Raw genomic sequence first — 19,152 nt, forward strand, 5'->3', positions numbered from 1 at the left:
CCAACTTATTATAATCAGACAATCTCTGGACAAAGGTTGCCGTTTGAAAACTTACGATTCACAATAAATATACATCACATCGGAGAGACAATTCGATGAATCCGACAAGACGAAAAACAAGTTATTCTGGAAATTGCGGAGAACCCTGAATGCAACATATCACGGTCACACGTTCAGAATTAAGTGGCCCCGCCCATTGATCCTTATTAGGAAGACTTCCGCAGTCCACCAGTGAACATTATGCCTGTGCTGCAATTCGAAGGGTCCTGATGGAGAAATCAATCACGATGTCAGACCAGAGGCAGCCCGAGGCATAAACTTACTACGTGTGTGTTTAGTGCACAAGGAGGCAGCACTTTTTGGTTTTGGCTTTTTGTATGAATGTTTACTTGTATCTTATGTCAAAAACTAATACACATACCACAAGCATTCTTTGTTTTCAATCAAACAAGTTTTATTACTGTTCGTGTTAATGTAGTGACCCATCCCTGCATTCTCTTTTTACCACCTGTCCGCGACCCACCCATAATAAATCTGCGATCCACTTTTGGATCCCAAGGCAACCACTATTGGGTTTTTAGTCATCTGTAGTTATTTTCAGTTCTAAGTGCATCTCATAAAAGGACTCTGTACAATAAATCCTGTCTGTAGAATTCTTGAGTTACATATTCATGCTGAATCATTAAATGGTAACTGACTTGCAAAGAATGCGCACAGCAATACCTGTATAGTGCTGCTTCCTCATTTCAGGCTATATTCTCCCATTTGCCAGAAAGATTGTTACATTTTTAACAACCTGAACTTTGTGCAGTTTTCATACATGAGTGTTCTTCCATCTGACACACCCACCACATGAACGATGGGAATTAAACACCAAAAAGGAATGATTACCGTATTTTTCAGACTATAAGTTGCTCTGGAGTACAAGTCGCACCAGTTAAAAATTGCATCCGGAGGAAGAAAAAAAAACCACATGTAATTCTAGAGCACAAGCTGCATATATTTTCTTAGGGGGTGTAACAAAAACAGAGCCCAAAAACAGTAGACCTCGGACTGAAACCAAATATACCCTGTTCCCTAATCGCTTTGACAACGAACATGGCTTCTAAATTTCTGCATCAAATCCAACTATGTAAAAGATTTTTTTTTTAGTTTCAAAGGGCTTACCTTAAATAGATCCCACATCGTATTCCTGGTCAGTCATTGTGCCTTTTCGTCGTATAAATATTAAATTAAATTCCATGCCGTTCCAGAAGCCGTATGCTGAACTAGCGATATGTCACACTTGGTTGCCATTACTATTACTTCCTCCATTTCTTCTCTTTTTGTTGTTGGAAACTACTTTTGGTCTATTACCGCCACCCTCCCATTCAAGAAGAAGCATGGGAATGCCGCATGCGGTACTGCAGCAAAAGTATTTGCCAACCGCCAAAAGAAAGAATAAACCGAAATAATAAGAGGAAAAAGAAGAGGAAGACGATGAAGAGGATGATGACTGGGTGTTTCATCTAAAAATGTTTCACATGAAAAGTTAGTGAAAGTGTATTATTTCGTCACACTGTTGCCGTGGCGATGTGTTGTTTGCAAAGAAAAATGACGCCGTTTAAACCTGAGAGAAACCTTTTTAGAGCATATGTGTCAAACCGCGGTCCTCAAGGTCTGCTATCCCGCTGATTCAAACGATCAGGATAGTTATAAGACTCCTACGTAGCTTTGCGGTGATCTGATCATTATTTTTTGGGGGGGTGGGGGTTATTGTCCTACGTGCCAGTGCCCCAATGTGCAAGTATCCTAACGTGGCCAGGGTTGCGAGGTCCCTTTATAGCTGCTCGCAGCTCTAGTTACATTAAGATTTTTTTTTTTTTTTTTTTTTAGAGGTGATAAAAGTGAAGTCCAGTTCAAGAGCACTAGACCGACCAATGAATAAGAGCTCTGTATCCAAATGGTGTAAAAGACCACTATTTGAGGAAATAAAAGTAACACCAAAGAAAACAATACTTCTGTCAGTAATGAGGAGAGGATTTATTAAACAGCACAAAAGCCTTGATAATTTCACATGTACAAATCATAAATATCTCCAAAATCATCATAGGTCGCCGTCATTCTTAAAACTGTTTCCAAATTATTGGCATGTGACTTGATAAACCAGATTAAATATCAATTTACACATCTGCAGTATTAGGACAAAACATTGTTAGTAGCTTTGAAGAGTCAAAATAGTTTATGCCAGTATTTGAAGATATAAAACGTTTTGTACTCAAACCCATGGTTCTATTTACACTTTGCTTCTAAAATTTCCTCAAACTGTGCGTGTGGAACGTGAACATAAAACCCTCCATGTTGAAAACTTACTGAACTTGATAAGGAAGTCAACAACAACAAAAAAATCTTTACAATAATATGGTCTATGCGACCCCTTTAGTCTAAACACAATATTCTGATTAATACTACGTTTGTGGAATATGAATTCCCGGTAAGTACAAAAATCCATCTGTTTTTAATCCATCATACCCATTTTGCCACTTGCTGCCGACTGAAAATGACATCCGGTGCTCAAGGCTCGGGTAACAACCAATCACGGCTCACCTGTTCTTTGAGTTTGGTCATGTGACATTTGCAAGCTGAGCCCGTGAGATGCATAAAAAACAAGTGTCTTTTGCTGCTCAATTCATATTCCACAAACGCATTATTAATCAAAATACTGTGTTTAGACTAGTGTGGTCGCATAGACCTTATTGTAAAAACATTTGAGTTGACTTCCCCTTTAAGCATGTTCCTCAATTCTGACATTCACTGAGTGGCGAATGCTTGATAACATTTTGAACAAAATATTTTAGTGACAAGCCAACTTATTTTCAACCTTTTACAAACCCTGACAAGAACCCCAAATTCATTATGTTAGCAAGCATTCACCACTCAGTGAAATACAGGCTTAAACCTGATACTTTTGTGGGAAAAAACAAAACAAAACAGGGCGTTATGGAACTAAACATGATGTGTGTTGTTCTGCAAAAAGCGATAAGATATTCGAATGAAGTCCTTCTGCCATCTCTGATTTGTGCGGGATTATTAGCACATCTTTTTTTCTGTCTTTCCATCATTAGCAGTAACCACAACAATAGATTTTTATCAATGACTTAAGCATCTGGTTCCAGGCCCAGATCTACAAAATAACGAAATGTACCAAACTAGCGAGCTTCGGCAAGGTGTCTGCTTTAGGTAGGGTACCAGTGACTGAACAATGACGACGTTAAAACAATAATTTGCTGCTAAGAATATTTCATTTATTCTACAGCTTTCAGTCAGTGAAACGATTCTCAGTCATATAAAACTTTTTCATCAAGTTTTCCCTTTCATTTTTTCCCCCCCGAATGGTCCAATGATGCTTTGCAGAACATAGAACGTAGACCATCATTCCCCCTCAAACGACCACAAAAAAAACTCTCCTGGTTGACATTGGGGCCATCTCATTTAAAATACAACTCAAAAGTGGATTCCCCTCACTCCAGGATAATTAATATGTATAAAATAAAATAAAAGAAAAAAGAAATGAGAATTCCGAACTAAAAAATGAATCAAACGTGGAAATCTCAAGTCTTAATGAGAACATCGAATTCTAACTGCATTTTAAGGCTGTCGCCCATATCGTAGTCAGGAAATGCAATAACCCTCCATGTAAAAGCTTCAATTCTCTTTGTCAAATACAGAAATTTGCCCTTTACAAACTACAGAGAGGACCTCGCAAATAAATAAATCCAATGAAAGAGTTGAGGGAGTACTACTTTAAGGCAATGCAGTGGCATGTTTTCTGTTTCCCTCTTGGAATTTTAGATAAAGAAAAGAGTTGAAGTTGTAGACGACAAACTTAAATTAACTACTTCGCGCATAAAAATATTTGGGGTTACGCATTCACAAAATGACCGCAATGGCATATGGCTGTAACTGGACAACCTGCTCTTCAGTGGTTCGGGACACCTCCATCACACCCTCACAAACAATCTACTTTACTTTCACCACTAGTCTGATGTCAGAGGTCTGATAAGATGCCTCCACTTGCAGTAGTACAACCTTTGTTAGAGCAGTAATCACACATCTTCCCCTCAGTTAAGTCAGTGCAATGTTCAATGTTTCCTATAATGAAGAAATTGCAATCCCATCAGTGGTGGGCATATAACCAAGCCGGCGCAATAATGGAATAACTGCAACTGAAATAAAACTAGAATTAAAAATATAAAACTTGTTACATCAAAGGGAAGGGGGGGTAGAGGGGGGGGGGGGGGGGCAATTATCAATTATGAGGGATTAAAGACTGTGGTCCAGACAGTAAATCACACCTCAATCTAATGAATGTAGGCTCTGTAGACTGCAGAAATATCATTGTCTGACTGGTCCAGTGCCTTGGCCCTCTTGTACACCTGGAGGGAAAACAAAGATGAGTTTTTTTTTTTTTTTTTTTTTTAAGCACAAGGTCAGAACACACAAGAGGAACAATTCTAGAGTAGCTCCATGAAAATAAACCCCACACATTAAGACTCATTTCATGCATCTCTTCTCTTGCCTTGCAATTAATTGTTGTAAGTAAATAATAAAATGGTAACAGGCTGTGTCAATATTTTTTGGAATAAGCCTTGGGAAAGCACTGTGGGATATGGACACAATTTAATATCCCAACAGGTTATTTTCCACCCTGATAATATACACTGGGTACGGAAAGTATTCAGCGCCCTTGAAATTTTTCGCTTTCTGTGTCATTGCAGCCATTTGCCTAAATTCAAAAAGTTCATTTTATATTCCTCAATGTACACTCATCTTGACAGAAAAAAAATGAAATGTAGACAATTTAGCACATTTACAAAATGTAATAGTTTGGACACCTCTAACCCAGCAATTTATTTCTTTATCTTTTTAGGCAGAAAAAAAAAAGAGTAAACAAGAATACGGACAGAAAGAACAACAGACAACTGAAGTAAAAAGTACCTCATTGGCAGCTGCAGCCATCGGGGTCGGATGGTTGGCCATATCACCCATGGAGATGGCTAGCCTTAAATCCTTCTGAATGTGCTTCAAATAGTAGTCTGGCTTAAAGTTGCCTTGTAGGATATCTAGATAAGTCCAATAAGAAAAATCACAACCCAATATTGTTTAAATAAATGTCAATTGTCACGTACAGACACATTTCAGCACAAATATGCCATGTTTCAAGAATATGCAAAAACATGCTGTTGTCTTTAAACCCTCATGTACTTTACATACTTTGGCATTTCTGGTCCACAAAGGTGCTCGCCATCTGGCCCTGGCAGAGGATGTCCAGGAAGGTCTGTTGTGATTGGCCAGTAGCCTGGGCCAGAGTGAGTCCTTCTGCAATGGTGGCCATGAAGCTGCCCTGAACCATGTTGAGGATGAGCATCATTCTTGCTGCGTTCCCTGCTTCACCTTTTAAGTAAACATTAAAACAACAAAATATTAGAGAGAAAAAAAAATACACCCGATTCAAATTCTCTTTGCTGTTGTTAAAAATTAATTTTCTCCCACAATTGCATTGTGCTGGTGGAAAAAGTTTTTGAAAAGTTTAATCTTGGTCTCTTTTTGTTTTTAAATCACAAAAACCTGGCCTACTGGCATTTGACCAGGGTCGTGTATACTTTTAATAGCCACTGTTTCACCAAATTCTGTAAGCCGCAACTTCCCCCCCTTGCTCTTAATCTTTTTAAAAATGTATTTTCTATTTTATCAAAAGGTATTCTAATTAGTATCCTTATAGTATTTTTTTGAATTAATACACAAACCAAATTCAACATTGTTTCATATCATTGTTTTTTAATGAGGTTTTAAGTTTCTGCCGAGGTATAGCTTCAGTTCCAGTATTAAGATATTTTATGCAGGTATAGTATCAAAGTCAAAATTTTTGTATCGTGACAATCATCTCATCACGTGAGCAGTTGTACAGTGAATGTGGCGTATTTAGGTTTTAGTACAAAAAAATTACATCCACGCATTTAACTTTGACAAAAACAAAAAAAATTCAGATCAATATCGATCGATCCTCGAGGTTGCAGTTTTGGTATCGGGCCACCCCTACCTCTAACCCGCCTTTAGCATAGGTTACTCCTAACTATAATAATTGTTTACGCTTCTATTATTTTGTGGATGCATCTTACATACGAGTTAACGCCACAGACTGCATTTTATGATATATATCTCTAGCGGTCAAATTGACACAAAATGAACCTGAAGATGGTTGGCATCATTCCACCCTGCATACCCAAGAAGAAGGAAGTCTTGCCCATGGCCTGAAAGCAGCTGCTGCAGTCCTCATAAACCGTTCGGTCGCCGGCTGCCAAGATAACCAACATCCCGTCATTAGAGAGCTGCTGGCTCCCGGCCACTGGAGCCTCCAGGAAACGTCCACCCCGTGATGTGATCACCTGATAAAAAAAAAAAATGCAAGCAACAAATTAAATTAGACCATTTCAAAGGTAATATCACCTTTTGGGTTAGTGTGACTGTAAACCCAATGTACAATATTCTGTATATAAACACCAAGAGTTGAAACACCTGCGAGAGTTCTGTAATGGTCTCTGGGTCAACTGTACTCATCTCAACATAGCACTTGCCCGGCCTGATTCCTTGCAGCACTCCACTGGGACCCAAAACCAACTGGATCAAAACACACGAAGACAATTGTACTTGCGAAATCAAGACCATCATCATTCCAGGAAGACATTTGTTGTCAAACTCACATCTCGGGCAGCTTTTGGGTCAGAGACACAAGAGAATGTGATGTCACACATTGACGCCACTTCTGCAGGAGTCCGACCCAACCTGGCACCTTCTTGGATGAACAGGTCACACTGCAACACAATTTATAAGAAAAACAAAAAACAAAGCTACAGTTCCAAGCTGCTTCACCAAACACATTTTTAAATTGAAAATGAATTAGTTACTATGAGAATTATTTTAGCATTTATGATTTCAATTAATTTGCTTCTTCTCGCGCACTGAACGAAGGAGCATGTGCCACAAGAACTCTTTGTAGATGAGCTGGTGAATGGTCAGACCCACATTGAAAGGAAAATCTCATCGCTAGTAGTTTGGGTTTGAAATATATATTTTGTGACACCAGGAATTGTACGCATGAATAGTAATCAATTTGTTCTGTAATATTGTACCTTTTCTGCTGTGCGGTTCCAGACTGTGACCACATGACCCATTTTCAACAGGTTGGATACTATGCCGCTACCCATCAGTCCCAGACCAAGGAACCCTATCCTGGAGGTAAAAGAGAAGAAGAAAATTGGTCAAACGTTTGAAAGAAGCCATTGGTTAAAACTTTAAGTCCAAGGACCCTTTACAGGGGTGAAATTCTTTCAAGGACACAAATTATATTTTCTAGTTTAAGATCTCAGGTTTTGTGCACTAATTGGAGATACCAAACCGCACAAAGGGATGAAAACTCAAGTGTTGGAGAGGATTTATTGCCATTTGTGATGTGCCATTTGTGAATTCAAAGCATCATTTTGTTACATCATGATCTCATGAATTTAACTGTGCTCAAAACATTCCTCGCTGGCATTTTAGCGGGACAAAATCTCATCAGCCACATATAATCATGGAGTAATTGCAATTTCTATTTTTACATTGCATGTTTTATATAGCCCTCCATCCATTTCCTGTACCACTTATCAAGCGGAGCTTAACCTGGTGAGATTACAAATCAAATTTGCAAGTCATTTGGTTGATGAAATTTGGCACATCACGTAACACTGCAGTGAGGTTTGTTAATACCTTTTATCTGTTGGTGTGACGCTGCCATTGATGGCTGTGCTGTCTGCCGCTTGAATGGATGTTGACGCTGTGTCCTGCAAAATCAAAAGCCACACAAGCAGTCATTTTTAGAGTGACCGAACATTGGTTTCAAAACCAATAATAGATGTATCACTTTCAAAGTCTCTAAACAATACCTCTTCAATAATTTTTAGGCGCTTGCTTATCGGTTCCATGGACGAGGCAGGCTAAGAGAATAAAGGACAATACAGTCATGTATGAAGGGCTACACATATTTGACACAGCAGTAAAATAGTGTGGCTACAATCTATGCCGGGTTTCTAAAGAGCTGGACGGGTCGATTGACAAAAATGTGAACAATGTGTATAGTCTTACCTTCTCAGACTGGCTAAGCAAGAAGTGATGAAAATGTGGGTCATCCTTCACAGGCTGCAACAGAACAAGGGTTTAGTTGGAATGTGCGCTCTCTGAAATGTACCTGTAACTGGAGCACATACTCAGCACAATGCAGCATAATTAGGCAATAGTTGCTCTTCTGTGACATTTCATTAGGAATTGCCATTTTTGTTGACCGCAGAAAGCAGAATGCAACGTAAATACCAGAATATCCATCCATTTGAGTTATCGCGTGTCCTCATTTGGCTCACACCAAAAACAATTTAAAGTGACGTCTATGTAAACATTAGAGTCTATAATTAATTCAGTCAGCATGCTTGTTTTGGGAATACGGGATGAAGCATGAGTACCTGGAGAAACCTCATAAAGCCTTAGGAGAACATGAAAACCGCACACAAGAGGGCCTGAAGCACGATTCAAAGTGCTAACAACTATCCCACAACACACAGAATATTGCTGAGAAATACACGGAAAAGAACGTCAGCCAACAACAAATGGCATATAGAGGATTACGAATGTTTCAAAAGAAATTCTATTAACATTTTGGGGAGACAGAGACAGACTTTTGTTTAACATTGTGAGCAGGGGTGCACAGAAGCTTAAGTTGTCAGAGCTAGAAAACAACTGAGTTCAAAATGCAAGTCACTATGTGTGTGTACTTAAGTGGAAGCTCAAGAGTAAAATTTGCATGTATTTTGTTTGTGTTTTATATTTGTAATGTAAATATATTGTTGTTATTTTAGTTCTTTTAAGTTATGATGAAAGTTAAGGTTTGGTCGATGAATAAATGCAAAATTTTGAAATCAATTTATTAATTGTAATTTCGATATCAGTCCAAAATATTCAGGATTCATAATTAACATTTTCACGTTACTGTAGGCTAAGCTTGAAATACTGTAGCTCCTATTTAAATTTGTCTTCTTTAAAATATACAGTGTCAAAAATAAGTAGCCGGCATCTAGTGGCTGATACTATAATTATACCCTAAATAGACTAGCGTTAGTTATAACTATACCAAAAAAAATCTGCGAAATGGCAAGAACCGCAAACCTGGAATCCATGATCTACGGGGGTTTGCTGTTGGAGTTTGGTGAATGCACATGAAATTTGCAGGGTTTAGTACCCCCAATGAGATTATGAAGAACAAGTGTGGTGTCTTCTTTACGGACAAACTAAGCTAACTCTGGTGTGGTTAAAAGTAGGAATGCGTCAAAATGAAAATTCCCGGCCAGAACTGAGCTGAAATCTGAAAATCAGGAAAGCAAAGTCAAAAAACAAAAACACCTAAGAAATTCCAATGCCACAAAAAATTGAATAAAATAAAAATTCCTCGGTTGGAACTGCACTTTGCCAAAATTTTCTATGGATTTCTTTTCCTGCCAATGTGAAGAGTTTAAAAAAACAAAAAAAACAAACCGCACCAGGCCTCTTTTGTACGTGGATAAGTATCTGCTATGTATCTGATGTGACTACTGTCTGAAAGCTCAGGTGGTGTTTATCGGAGGACAGGCAAGAAATGTCATGCGAAATGCAAAGACGGTTGGAGTAGCAGAAAAAAAGTCAGTGGCGAAAAATATAGTTAATATACGGGCGTGTGTGGGGGGTGGTCAGTTCAAGCACAAAATCCTTGAAATTGTGCCACAAATGCATTAAACTGAGACCTATACACGCCACCAGATTTACTTCCGTAAAACACTGCCACATGACATCGTATTTAGTGAGCAAATGTGTCACTCGATGTAGTTTTGTGTACGTGTCACTTCACAGTTGCCTCCCTTTCACATTACAAGTCGCATTTGTAGGGTGAACACCTACATAAAAAGATCAGATTTAACATAGTAAAAGTAATTGGACAAAATGCCCTGCAGCGTCACCGTAGCCGAGCCTCTCCTTGGCGGCCATCCAATCTACTCACCCCAGACCAATGTCTGGCTGCCGCAGTGGTCGAATTTTGGCTGTGGGCTCATTTCCTCATGTCATAGCACCACCTCAGCTCAATTTGGCCAGCCGTTGGCAAATGCTTGCGTCACCACAACATCCAGTTTTGGCTGTGTTGTTTCAGTGGCGCAAGTCATTCAAACAAAAAATGAAAATGCACTTCTGTCCATTTTTGTTGACCAAAATTTCCAGACATTCCTCGTTAAAAAGGACACTTCACATTCATGTACAGTAACAACAAGCAGCTGTATGGGAATAGTTCTAATGAAAGCTTCCCGTTAACAGTCACAAATACAGTGATTTTGGAGGCAATTCCACGACAATACACTCATTTTACAGAAAAAAGGGCTCCCTTAACTTTAGCTGAAGCTAATCTGTGGGTTCAGCAGTTAATAAAAATACTACCGTCCTTACTAAATGAGAACATCAGATGGGAGAAAAAAATGGTCACCCAACTGTAGAAATTAGAGACTGAACAGTCCATGCTTTGAATGTTGAAAATACCATTGAGACCAAAAGAAATGATTCAAAAACAAAACTTTTTTTTATGTGCAGGCTCTGGAGTGAATTTGATATTTTCAAATGCAGCTACCCGTAGCGTGGTACGGTTTTATGTCAATGTTACGTCACAAATGCTGTCGAACAAGAAGAGGAATCTTTTAAACTATATTTTTGTCCATGGCCATAAACTGCTGAAGCCACATATTAGGTTCAACTAAACCCTCGAGCAGTGATTCTCAACTGGTGGGTCGAAACCTAAAAGCTGGTTGTGGATCCATTATGGGTGGGTCACACAAAAGTTAGAAAAAAATATATAGGGGTTTCTTGGTTTACGATGTAGAATATTCCTACTTCTTTTCTTTCTTCTTTTTCATACAAATACTGAACTTATTTTAATGATGATTACTATTGTGTTAGTGTGTGTTTAAAATATATACTATACCTCATTTCAAATTTTTTTTTTTTTTTAAACAATATATTTTCTGTATTCTTCTCAACTTATATAAAAGTGGGTCGAACCTTAGTGACAATAGGAAAATGTGTGTCCCAGGGTGACAACAGTTGAGAACCACAGCCCTAGAGCAGAGCTACAACCCATGCTTTAAAGATATTAAATGCTTGGTGGTTAAGTAAAATATTTTCTCAAACAACTGAAACAAATCAGCCATTTTAAAGCCTCGACACACTAAAATGTGTCCAAACCAAAAGGGGAACCAAACAGAATCAGTGGTCAAGTGCAAGCACCAAAAGGTCAGAAGGGAAAGGTCTGCATAGTTGTTCATTAAAGCCAAGGGTTAAGTAAAAGGTAGAAGAAGGGCAAGGCAAGGCAAGCTAGGTGGGAAGTAGGGGTGGGATGGGTTCACCTACACTGCTTTCCCATTTGAATCCAGGTGCAGCCCCCAGCCTCTCAATAGTGGACGGCTCAGGGTCAGAGTCAGTTAAGTCCTTTAAGGAGGAAAGAGACACACATTCACCTTAAAAACAGAGGGTGAATTTGCTGAGATTTCCAGGGGGATGCTGCCATCATCATACTTCACTGTAGGCATTGTGGCCTTTTGGTAATAAACAGTGTTGTGTTTGCATCAAGCATACCTTTTGGAATTATGGCCAGAAAGTTTAACCTTGGTTTCCACGAACCACAACAAATTAGCCCCATGTGTTCAGGACATTTCCAGTGTATTTTGCAAAACGTAACAGGGCTGGATGATTTTCTTTTTAAGATAATGCTTCCGTCTTGCCACCCAACCAGATAGCCCAGACATAAAGAATATATATGTATAAAAGAGATTCTTGTCCTGTCATGAAATTGTATGCATGTACATGTTATAGGTCACATAAATGGTGGTTGAAATGATTTATCCTGGTCTCTTTTTCTATCACAGAAAATTGGCGGTTGAACAGGGAAGTACCGGTATATAAACTATATCCACTGTACCTCTCGGTGCATCTGCTATGTACATTAAAGCAAAACATCTACAGTGTATGGAGGACGCGTAATGTGATTTATCAAATCTGAGATGAGCTGCGCTGACTGTTTGCATCTTTAAAATACTAGATCTGAGGCAGTGGCAAATCAGCACAGTGGTGGCAACGTATATAAAAGCTTTTAACATTACCAGCTTCCCCTAAATTATCAGTGTGATTGATTTATTATCTGTAACTCAGAAATGTTTAACTCTTTCACTTATACTTCAAGCTGTTTTTCTTTTTATTTAAATGGAAGTCAACCAAAATTCATCTTTATAACATGTCGTATGCGCCCCCACTAGTCTAAACACGGTATTTTGATTAATATTGTGATTGTGGAGCATGAATTAATAAACAGCCAAAATCCAGCTGATTTCGTCCATCTCAAAAGGCGGCCATTTTGGCTCAAGTAATGACCAACCACAGCTCAGCTGTTTTTTGATTTTGGTCCTTTGAAGATCGCAAGCTGAGACATTATTGGGCATTATCTGAGCCTCAAGCAAGTGGCAAAATGGCCGCTCCCTGAGATGCATAAAAACGGGTGGGTTTTGTTGCTTAAATTTTATTCCACCAACGCAATATTAATCAGAATGCCGTGTTAAGACTAGTGGGGGCGCATGCAACATATTGTAAATAAATATAATATAGTGGCCTTACAATCCAGCAAGTGGGTCAAAACTTTGTCTCAGGGGGCCGTTTGCGCCCCAGCGTTTGTTTTTTGCAGCACACGTCATACATTAAAATTTACAATTACAGTGGACCCTCCGCATACTCACCCACAGACTTGTGCATTTTATTTTCAATTTTTTCTTATTATTTTTGTAATTTGGTTCCGCCCCCATGAACATAATTACAGTATTAATAACATTATAAAAGGTAATTTGACCAAATGTTTTATTTTAGAGGTGTGCATCAAACTGACCCTTAACCCTTTCAGCCATATTTTTTGCACAATGCGCTAACGCAATTCATTGTACACTTCCTCGTCTATCTGTGCGCTAATTTCATCTATTTGCATAACTCCTTCCACAATGCACAGGAATTTCGTTATGCAGATGCTTGGGAGCACCTGGCTTCTGCGTCTGTTTGCGCGTGCAAACAAATTTCCGTCGTTTTTACACATGGACCACTTTAATTATAATAGACACATCATACCCAGCAACAGCACGCGTTGTTAGTGCGAAAACGCAATTCAGATCTGGCTATTTGGGATAGTAAATCAGGCCCCTACACAGGATGCCTATCTATGATGACGCCAAACAAATCAAAGAAAGTCACATTTTACTTACCATAGTGCAGTACAGTATATTTCTGTTTCTTATACTTTATCAAGGCAGCTGCCATATTGATGATGTAGCGAGCCGTTTACATTTCATATTAAAAGGAATGGACTATTGCAGAGGTCTGCATTATGTGAGTGTATTTGTGGTGTAAAGCTCAGTGTGGCTCCTCAATGAATTATTGACAGAACAGACATTTTTCTTGTCCTATTTTGTTTGTGTCTTACTGACCTTCTCAGAGGGGTCCCTCAAGGCACTGAGATCCTCATCATCCTCATCCAGTATTTTTAGAGGTTTTTTAGGAGCCTTCTTTCCCTTGGAGTCTCCTTTACCTTCAGAGTTCTTTAAAAAAAAAGAAAGATAATTCAGATTTTATTTACTGACATGCAGCTCAACATTAGACATTTTTACATATTAGAAATTGTAAACAGCAACAACAAAAATGATATGTTAGATGTAGCAGTGTGCACCACATTGGGAGATGCCTAAAAACAACCATGACTACTCTTGTGCTGCTTTTCCATTAACCTGGTTCCACATCAAGATGGCCTTGCTTGGCCCCAAGTGGTCGCCTTCCCATTAAACTTATTCGGGGCCGAGTGGGTGCAATGGAACCGCTGTGGGGACGCATGCACCGCTTACATGGTGAAATTCAGTTGAATGAGCGGTTTCCAGCCACAGAGAGGAGCCTCACCGTTCCCCTGGCGCGATGGTCATGGCCACCTCCTCAGAGATGGAGGCTTTGGGTGGTCGCTGGAGAGTTTCGGATGCCGAAGAATGAGGGATGACGAGCCGTTGACTCGGAGAGGCGGCTCAATGAATGAGACTGAGCTCTCCATTCAGAATGAATGAGCGCTGGCTGCGAGCTTTGCGTGCCGCTCACGAAATCACCATCGTACTATTTCATCCATGGTACATATGAAATTGTAAATATGGCTCAATGTTGATGTAAAAACAAAATATGTGTACTGTAGATATTGTATTTTTGTTTCAAAGGCTCTGTCTCACTGTCTTAAACCCGTAAAGCCAACATATCTGAAAGCTCCTGTGCATTTGATGGCTGTACTTTGCGACATCGCCATATCATGCAACGTCAATTCATATTTGAATCGCCGCAAACTCATTGGCCGAGACACACCACTTGGGAAATAGAGTGTGCACTGTGCAGCTCAGGTTCCAACATCTGCCCCCCGTGCCTGTTGTAATGGAAAACCAAAAGAGGCAGTGTGGTGTGGTGCCGGGCCAAGGGGAGTGGTGCTTGGGACTAATGGAACAGCGGCATTATGGATTAAAAAAATCTGATAATTACAATTTGTACTTCAGTTATAATTTTTTTAAAAACTTTTATCAGGGTTCACACTTACCGGTATATCTGTAGATGGCATAACACAAGAAAGTCCCAATATCTGGAACCACGTCATCTTGATTAACGGTTAAGGATCTAATACCATATGGAGTAATGGTTGAAAAGTACTTTATAAATATCCCGAGAAATGTAATCATTTGGTTATCACTCCTTGGTTTTCAAATCCGAATCTTGCATGCCTGAGATCCAAATTAATTTGATGCACTTTATTTTTGTAAATATTTTTCAACAAAATGATTTGCCATATCATGAGCCTACACTGTAAATTTCGTAAAATACATTTTACTCAAAAAAGACTATACTAGGTCCCAGTAGACAGTAAAGTATTCAGCGTAAAATTCTCAAAGTAAATTATGAGAATAGAGAAAATCAATATTTTACTCTCAAATATTCAGTGTAAAATTTACTTTGAGAATTTTACTCTGAACAGTTTACTCTCAAATTTTACACTGTTTAATAGGACCAAATACAGTCTTTTATAATGTTGATGCTTAGAATTTAGCTTAAACAGCGATCTTCACTCAGTTTTTAAGTTTTATCATAAAAGTCCCTCACCTGTTCTTTCCCCTTTAATTTTTTAAGGAAGTCTTCCACTGCATCAACAGCCTGCTGGAAGCGCTTGCCTTTGTTTATTTTGATCATCTCCTCTTTGTGAGCATGATAGGGCTTCAGCTGCTCCACTTTGATCCAAGCACTGAAAGAGAAAATCATTCAGATAATCATTGTCATTTGTTGAAGATGGAACAGAGAGCTCAGTCAGAATATATACCTATGTTTACTTACTGGTCTTCAGTTCCAAAGAATTTCACAAAATGGCATTTTTTGCCCCTTGGCTTTTTCAGATCCTTGGGCGGGCTTACAATCTATTGAAAATAAAAATAAAATATACATGTCTTGAAGACCAAAAGTTACATTTATCATTTGTTTTCAGTGAAGCCATAAATACATGCTTTTGCCATCTTTATTACTTACCTTTCCCGGCCATGGTGGATAGCGGCCAAGTTTCCCCCTGAAATTTAAACAAGTATTTAGCCACTGCTTATAACTTATGTACGGCAAGTAGAAAGTATAAAAAAATACTGCCGAGAAATCTAGTATTGTAATAAAATGTATATGTTTTAGGATGCTAGACGGAGCAAAAACATTAATATAAACTTGATTACTTTATTAGAACCAAAGGCTAGTTCAGACATGGTATAAAACTTACTGAATCAACAAGGTAAAAATGAACTCAAAATATTCTTTTTAAAGTGCGTTTGCTCACATTTAATTAAACGTTCGTCAGTTAATAAATAACCCATGATATTTAAATTATATTTGGTGAGAGTTGTGTTTGTTCACAAATACGACGTCAGATGTTTGAGGAATAAAATCCAACAATATTTTACTGAACAGTTCTCGGGTCAACTCCATGTTATTCTGCGTCAGTGTACCATTTTTTCCACAAGAAATATTCAAAACCAGCACTCCGTGTTGGAAATTGTATGAAGGGTTAACATTTAGCAACATAAAGACTCTTTGTTGTAAAATGTTCGGTTCTTTATGTCCCTTTTGTTCGCTGCTTTACTGTGCAAGCCCGCAACAGTGGTGGATCATTCGCGACGAGGAACGCAAACAAGTGACACCAGGCCCGCGTTGAGAGCAGCTGGATATACACATCCACAACAATCATCCATAGGTCACAACAAACTATGGGAAACACGAGCAAAATGTTAAATGTTCTGGATGGAGCAAGTCGGCGGATAATAGAGTTTCCCGTTTTCACACCTCCGTGCTAACCTAGATTTCCGCTGAAGCAAATGCGCTACTAAAGCTCGTCTTCGGGGCAGGAAATTACACAACACGCCAACTCCAATATAAACTTGAATGGATAGAGAGTGATTTGCGTGTTCAGAATAGTATCCACAAAGCTATATTTAATAGGGAAACAACTCCATTATCTGAACATCTGCTAGTTTTTCGCTAACGTTAGCAAGGAGCTAGCAACGAATGTTGAGTCAGCTTGGCTAACAATTTTGTTTTGGTTGTCCATCAAATAACCAACTAGCTAACACTTGAAGCATTTACAGGTAGTTAGTGCTTAATCATGTTCAATTTTGATACACTAAATAAAAGTAAATTAATGAATGCAGACACCATTGCGAGCAAACATCCATGTTTTGACATTTAAAGCATATCTCACCACACTAGATCGCCGATTCTCAGATGCACCGTCGCCATCTTGCAACTCTAATAAAACGTCGCAACGAATGAGAGGAAAAGACAACACTTCACACACCCACTAATCACGAAGCCAAGCCCCGCCTTTCTTGTCCACGCAGCACCCGCCATTGGCTGAGACGCATTCCACTCGTTTTCCAAATTTATTCTAATTTTTTTAGTTGAAGTCTGTTGACATTTTGTTTATAGTGGAATTGTACTGGGATGTCTAATGTTTGTACATATTTTGTTGTTGTTTTTTTGTTAATTTTGTTTCCATTAATTGTTCATTGTTAAATTGACAAAGAAAATGTTATGGAATTGTTAAATTGAATATTATGTCAATAACAAATAAATTTAAAAAATTCCACTCGTTTTCCGGTAGACGGTGTCATGTCACGTGCACAAAATAGAAAATAGGGAAACTTGGCTTGCACACTTGCAGTAAAAAGTAGATATAATTGTCTAAATACGGTGCAATGTTCGTAGCATTTGATATAATAAAAGCAACACGTTAAATAATATGATAAATGACAAAATGATGTCCTTAACATAACCAGGGGAGTTTAAAGCACTCACACTCTTAAAGACTTGAAAAAAATTAAAGTAGATTACTGATTCGACTGTAATTGGATTAACAAAAATGCTCTGAAATGTTCTTAAGTATAAAAGCATTTTTATTGGCATTTATGAACAATACGATAACATAGCACAACAAAAAAGGTGAGGGTTTTTTTGTGCTAGAGTTGGTTCAGGCCTCGATGCTACCCAATGTGTTGCACACCTTTGCTAACTTTATGTACCTCACCGAACTGCGAATACTCTCATCTAGTGTTTGCGCAAATAGCGAATGTTGGTTTGCCCTCTGGCTTCATAAAGGTTGCCAAGATGTTCCCAAACAGTTTTTACTTGTGGCAAACAGTTTTTCACAAAGAAATGAAACATGTTCAAAATAAATTTGTGACAAGCAAAACATCAGCATTCGCTACGTGCACAAACATCCACAAGCAGTCGTGGTTCAGTGAGATACGGGCTTTAGATAAAGCTGTGGATGGGGTATATCTTGTTTCTCCGAATCCGTTGAATCATCGCTGTTACTTGTTACAGCTCCTTGGTTCATGTTCCTCCATGTCTCTGCTGTCATTGCTGTGTTATTTGGCCTCATATTATCATAATATTTAACATAATGTATTAGATTACAGATTAGGCAGCGTACCAGTTACCGTGTGCCATATGTTTCACCTGAGCAACTGTGATGTCATTTTCAGTCGACAGAAAGTGGCAAAATGGCCGCCCCTGAGATGGCTAAAAATGGGAGGATTTTGCTGCTTAACTCATATTCCACAAGCATAATATTAATCAGAATTCCGTGTTTAGACTAGTGAAGGCGCAGGGAACATGTTGCAAAGAACGTTTTGGGGGTTGACTTCCCCTTTAAAGCGGAAGGATTCAGAAAACAGGTCAGCCGTGATTGGTCGTCGTAAGCAGTAGTGATGTCATTTTCAGTCGACACAAGACAAAATGGCCGCCCCCACAGATGGCTAAAAACGAGCGCATTTTACTACTTAATTTATATTCCAGAAACACAAAATTAATCAGAATGCCGTGTTTCAACTAGTGGGCCTACTGGGAACATATTCTTGAAAAAAATATGTTTGGGTTGACTTCCCCTTTAAGTATGTGATGATATAGGGTTGTGTAATAGGTTTTTAAAGACAATAGGATGGCTCCTCCAGCCAAAACTGCAGTGAGCCACCCAATATGTTCAATTAGGTTATGTTTAACTCATCTTTTTATTTCAACATGTTTGACAGTGATCTAGCGATTTAAAGGAGATGGAAAGTTAACATTCGTTGAGTTAATTTCACCATCACAACAACAGGAGTCTGCAGAAGTCGAGGATCTCCCTTTTCCTCTCCCTGCTGACTCCTTAATCTACAGTACTTTGTTACAGCTGTGGTTGTTTTTCAAAGTGCTTTATAAACAAAGGTGAGTTGAGTGTCTCAAATGGTATCCGCGGGCACTGTTAAACTATGAATGGTTCATTAAATCAAATATGGACCCCTTTGATCGCTTTGCGGATGCTTGGATAACTGTAGCAATTATTAACTCAACGGGTAATGCGCCATTCACACTAACATTACTTAAAACAAGCAGCTACCAAATTAATTATATTTCACTGCATGTGCTGGGCATCACTTTTTGGTTCTTTTCCAGTAT

At 38.7% G+C, this 19,152-nt stretch overlaps 1 protein-coding gene across 2 annotated transcripts; it reads right to left on the bottom strand.

Annotated features, from left to right (window-relative positions):
• Nucleotides 1-1,998: 1,998 nt before the first annotated feature.
• On the bottom strand, nt 1,999-17,003 carry glyr1 (glyoxylate reductase 1 homolog (Arabidopsis)). Of its 2 annotated transcripts, XM_086055662.1 has the most exons (16): nt 16,916-17,003; nt 15,706-15,742; nt 15,517-15,596; nt 15,289-15,427; nt 13,599-13,709; nt 11,488-11,565; nt 8,161-8,214; nt 7,962-8,012; nt 7,786-7,859; nt 7,170-7,269; nt 6,741-6,851; nt 6,556-6,657; nt 6,263-6,425; nt 5,254-5,433; nt 4,978-5,102; nt 1,999-4,415 (listed from the first exon to the last, which is right to left on the bottom strand). In XM_086055662.1, exons 1-16 carry the CDS (start codon nt 16,951-16,953, stop codon nt 4,341-4,343), a joined length of 1,518 nt encoding a protein of 505 aa, XP_085911788.1. In that variant the 5' UTR covers nt 16,954-17,003; the 3' UTR covers nt 1,999-4,340. The 2 variants fall into 2 exon arrangements, with proteins under 2 accessions (XP_085911788.1, XP_085911789.1); XM_086055663.1 differs by lacking the exon at nt 11,488-11,565.
• Between the last annotated feature and the right edge of the window lie 2,149 nt (nt 17,004-19,152).

This window comes from Filicampus tigris, chromosome 16 (assembly GCF_054856515.1).
Source record: "Filicampus tigris isolate MCC_2025a chromosome 16, RoL_Ftig_1.0, whole genome shotgun sequence".
NCBI lineage: Eukaryota > Metazoa > Chordata > Actinopteri > Syngnathiformes > Syngnathidae > Filicampus > Filicampus tigris.